Source organism: Camelina sativa, chromosome 4 (genome assembly GCF_000633955.1).
Source record: "Camelina sativa cultivar DH55 chromosome 4, Cs, whole genome shotgun sequence".
Classification (NCBI taxonomy): Eukaryota; Viridiplantae; Streptophyta; class Magnoliopsida; order Brassicales; family Brassicaceae; genus Camelina; species Camelina sativa.
In genome coordinates this window covers 10,761,807-10,767,368 of record NC_025688.1, presented here as the reverse complement: position 1 = coordinate 10,767,368, position 5,562 = coordinate 10,761,807, and the positions used below count along the sequence as shown (strand labels likewise).

General features: G+C 31.8%; 1 protein-coding gene across 1 annotated transcript; it reads right to left on the bottom strand.

The window, feature by feature from the left end:
* On the bottom strand, positions 3–1,310 carry LOC104783732 (zinc finger FYVE domain-containing protein 16-like; the record flags this gene model as incomplete). The annotated part of the gene is made up of 3 exons (XM_010508850.2): positions 1,162–1,310; positions 146–973; positions 3–17 (listed from the first exon to the last, which is right to left on the bottom strand). Coding segments are annotated over exons 2-3 (840 nt in total), but the record flags the coding sequence as incomplete, so codon positions are not given.

Genomic DNA, 5,562 nt, shown 5'->3' with positions numbered 1-5,562 from the left:
GGGTCTAGTGTTGCTACCTGTGTATTTCGTTAACTGGTTAAACAGACCTTTACGATCACCAATGGTACTTTGTACTCATTTCTCTACTCGAATATCTTAGTCAGTATACATAAAAATTGGATAAAAAAAAAAAAAAAAATCAAACCTGACAGTAACCTCTGAGGGTAATAGATGCCTTGTATATCTCATCTTCCATGGAAAGACCAAGGGGAAGATTCAACCAGCCTCTAGAGCAAGTCCAATCCACAACATCATGCTTTGCAACTTGCACAGCATTACTAATAGAGTTAATGAGGACACCTTGCAAAGGATCAAGCCTCTCGTAGCAGGAATCACAGACCCTCTGAGGATTCCTTTCCCGAAAGCGACTAGGCATTAAACACCTACCTTTGGAACAGTTCCTACAAAATATCCCTCCGCAGAACCGACAGTGATGTCTACCGCATGTGATTGCAGTAAAAGGAGAAGAACAGTGCATACAAGTAGTAGTCGAACTATCAGGGAGCCACTCAGGAGGTTCGGCTTCAAGCAACTCCTTGTAAACACTATAATTGATCCCACTAGGTTCAAGAAGAGGGGGAGCACTCGGTATGTAAACAGAGGAATGAAGGTAAGTATCTCCGTTCTTGCCAGAGCCAAGGAAGGAAACATTCGAAGAAGGGATATTCTCATCTGAGGAGTCCTTGTTCCGCCCGGTAACAATAGCAATCAAACCAGTCAACACGTTTTTCAAGTTCACTTCAGGTGGTGTCACATTTCTCTGAATCGGAGTGGTAGAGAGCTCGTCAGCTGAATCATATCCATCATCAACATAATCTCCAGAGTCGACGATCGGGTAGCCAGACACTTTTTTGGTAGGGATTGGTTCAACAACAGGCCATTTAGGTCCATCTTCATAACCCTCATTATCATCATCATCATACTCATCGTACTTGAATTTGATGCTCTCTTGTTCATTGAGGGTAGCCATGCCCTTAAAATTGAAAAAAATATATATCTTTCAAAAACCCAGATCAAAAGTTTCCTACAAACTCCATAACTATTGAAACCCTAATTAAAGCAAACCCTAATCAAGCTTTTGATTTTAATTCTAAGGTTATTCAAAATCACGAGAATCATCGATCGGAATTGTAAAATCAAAAGAATCGTATGGAAACAAACCTGTGTTTTTTATCACGGAGAAACAAGTTTGGTGAAGAGAATTAGCAATTTCGATTTATGGGATTTGAAGAAGAAGAAGAAGATAAAAAAGTAGCAAGCAAGAACACGGCGCCTCGGTTTTGAGGAGAATATTTTATTATTTTCATTTAACAATAAAATATACGAAACCATATATTTCGGATTTGGTAAGCAAGTCATCATTATCGAATACTTCTTGTTTAATTGGGCTTGATGGGCCATAGGCCTGTTTGTTATTTTAGGTAAACAGATGTTATTTTTTGAAAAAAAAAAAAAAATGTTGTCTGAAAATACAAAATACAAAAATGTTGTATTTTATTGGTTTTATTTCGTAACTTTCTTGAATAAATTTTATTTGGTAAACTACTAATCCCACGAATGTCCCAAATAATAATTTGTAAACTTTGTAGATATTTCTTAAAAGTTTTATGAAATGTACTTGACTAAACGATTTTTAAAAACTGAGTAACACCACCTCTAGCAAGGATCGGAGTCTCGATGGAGTATAATGAATCCTCACTTCCCACACCCGATAGGCCGATACCGTGGCAACAATGATGAGAATTCGAATTTGTGGAGCTGAGGCAATCTATGCAAGTGTTTCTTTTTCAGGTATTTGCTAGTTATTTCCCTAATGTTTTCTTTGTTGTGTATTTTCTTTTGTATTCGTAGATTTTTTTAGTCATTATAAATTGTGGACTTTCTATTTTGGACGTTGTCGCAAATTTGAAACTGGTATCTATATTATTATTGATACCAAAACAAAAGAAGAATCATATTAACCGTCTATATTTTTGACCCGATAGTTCACAAATTGATAGATTTGATGAGAGGAAAGACACATAATCTGTTAAAGGAAAAATTGTATTAGATTCTCATTAGAATTGTACGAGATACATCTTTTTATATAGGGATGAGTTTCCTAAACTAACATAATGTAAATGTAAATAATATATTTAGATAAATGCAAATATTCCTAAACTATATCTTCTAGTTTCTTCTCGATCTTCATAGTTTAAATATTCTTGGAGAATCATCTCGACCGTCGATCTCTCGGTTTGATTTCCAGTTCTCAATATCCCAATACCCCCGGCAAACTCATATGTGGTAACACGGGTGAGATTGGACAAGTCTTCAAAATAACAGCTTTATACCCAGCCGTCGGGTCATCATCGACGTTTATACCCGGTCGTAGGGTCAAAGCGGCTACAATACCCAGCCGTTAGGTCATCGACGTTTATACCCGGTCGTAAGGTCATCAACGGCATTTATACTCAGCCGTAGAGTCATCTTCGTGGCATTTATACTCAGCCATATACTCAGCCATATAGTCAATCTCTATCAATTTAAAAAACATAAGTTTGGATCGTTCTTCGAACTTCTTGTTCATGAAGAAACTTGTGTAGTCACGGTCGAATTCGAATTCATCATCGCCGGATCAACATCGTATCCGCCGAAGTCATGGTCGTGGCTCTGTCAAAGTAAAACAAAGAAACCACATGACGATAGGTAAAGTAGCACAAACACATGCTATTATGCCCAAATCTCTTATACAAGAGACAAACACCGTTCATTCTTTTTCTTTTTTTTCAGTTGGCCAACGAACACCACCGTACATCTTGGTTGATATTCATAGTCACCACCACCAGCCAAATCATGGCCACATAAGACAACACACTCACATGTGTGTGAAGCCCAAATTTCAGATTTTTTTTTTTTTTTTTAAATAGTCGATGGAATTTGGATAAATTTCATTACCAACTCATAATTAGAACAAAAAGAAAGAAAGACTCCAACGTTAAAAGAAGAAACGATGGAGGAAGGTCAAAAGAAAAGAAGAGACGAAACAGAATTTGTTTTATTTTTTTTTATCTTTTTATCTTTTTTTTTTTTTGTGGAAGCTAACGTAATGAAACCATAAATCACATCAAGATTTTTTTTGCTCTGATACCATGATAGATTCGAGAGAGTAAAGACACATAATGTGTTAGAGGATGAATAATGGTATTAGACTCTCATAATTAGAATTGTACAAAATACATCTTCTTATATTGAGATGAGTGTCCTAAACTAACATAATATAAATGTAAATAATATATTTAGATAAATGTAAATATTCTTAAACTATATTTTCTAGATTCTTTTCAATCTTCATACTACATATTTTTGGGCAATCATCTTGACCGTCCATCTCTCCGTTTGATCTCGGGTTCTCAATATCCCAATACAAATAGACACCCACAAAACACGTTCCTAGAATATATGTATTTCCGGACTTTTTGTATCAGCTTCCCTATGTAAAGAAAGATTGACCACATATAAAACTTATTTAAGTTTTGGATCGAAACGATTATTATACATCTTAAAAATGGATCACCAAATTTTTTTTTATCAAAGAATAAATTAAGTCCTTTAATATTTGGTTCAACAATATGCATAGCATGATTCGATAAATTTATATCAAATAGATATATAGATGGGAATTTTAAAATACCAAATCTAAACTTATCTATAGTTGACGGGAACATTGTTTAATAGTGTTATGCTTCTTAGATGATGTTTGAGATAATGAAAAACAAAAGAGTCAAGCAAGCAATGGATAGCTTGCAAAATACGAAATCATGTTTCAAGCTTCTTCACGCTTGAAGTTTAAATTAGTTCTGTTCGGGTTAAACAATTAATTTTATGTGTAAGATCTAAGACGGAATCAGGCTACATCAATCGTGAATGAATTTTCAGGTCGGCAATAAATAACGTCAACGGAGAAAATCTTTGGGACAATCAAATTTTAAATTAGGAAATTAGGTAACCATGACATCTTAACATGTTTTTTTATTATTATAAGAAATGGAAGAGGATGAAAAAAAAGGGAAAGAAATTTGTATTAAGTTTTTTTCTTCTAAAAATTTCGTACTTACCTAAACTCATACATCATCTGTTGAAACCATCCTCTAATAAATTATTTTTTCAGTTAAAATCAATTTTTGTGCCATTCTAAATGCTTAAATTTTCTACTTGATTGGTTGTAAATTTGTAATGGAGTTAAGATTGGGCAAATATTTTGTTTTTAACCAAAAGCAAAATACTTTCCTTCAATTTTTAAAAAGATTTCACATATATGAAGCAGTTTCAATATTTTTATATTAAATAATATTCTTAAACATAATTCTAATAAAAATAAATAATTCTAGCTACATCCTGCTATAATCACCACATTATAAGAAATAGAACTTTTTGTAATTATTTATATTGTTAAATTAAATTAAAGTAAAGTACGTATGACACAAATATTAATTTTTCTGTATGACCAAAAGACATTAGCCTACTAACAAAAAAATTTGGTGCAACATTTTAATTGTTGTTACATATCCTTGGTTTCTTGTTAAGGTTTATAGACAATGATTAGCAAATAAAAATGTATTTGTAAGCTAGTGGATAAGTAAATCTGCTAGAAAGAGTTTGACACAAGTGGATCACTCGATATGTTGACAAATGTATGAAAAGTTATAATGAACAACGAACGTGCTGGAAGATTCCATTCCCTCCCTCTGTCGTAATAAATTTGATGAGATTTTGAGATTCCGATTTTACAGAGAAAAAGTGCGATAGAACCTATCCACAGAGTCAAAGCGTGTTTGGACGCAAGTCTCCCAAGTTATTGAAACCTTCTCTTCTATTGCTCTATTCCTTAAAACTCACCCCTAAATGTATTGGTAAAAAGAGACATGAATGGCATATCATAAAATGTATGATTTGGTTGTATCATTCCGATAACAGAAAAATATTAGCGGTAACACTATATATCAAGTTTATTTGTTACTTTTGCAATGCAAAACATTTTACTGTTTTTATAAAATTTTAAATATTTTCTATTTTAAAATAAAATTTTAATATGTTGTATTAGTTTATGTACGTGAAGTTATTTCAACAATGTATATTCTACCTCATGACTTGAATGTCATTATAAGACATAATTTTGTGAATTTGCTTTTTAAAAGGCGAGTTATTATATTATGAGTAATCTAATATATTGTTATACTTTTTGTTTTAATATACTTGGTTTTTTGAAATTCTTTCATATTATAGTTACATATTATTAACATTGCTATAATGAACCAATTTAGAGTGTTTATAGTTTCTAACTTTAATATCTAGTTTCAATATTTTTAAAATATTTTAAAATAAATTATTTAAAGTTTATTATATTATATAAAATTCAACAAAAAAGTATGAAATTGAATTTAAATATTCAAATTTTGACCCGTTACTCAGTAAATTTTTTAATTCAATAAATATTATTTTTAAAGAATAATATTAATTAAACTTGAATAATTTATAGATTGAATCATTTATATTTGTTTTTAAAAATTCAACTTATGGTAT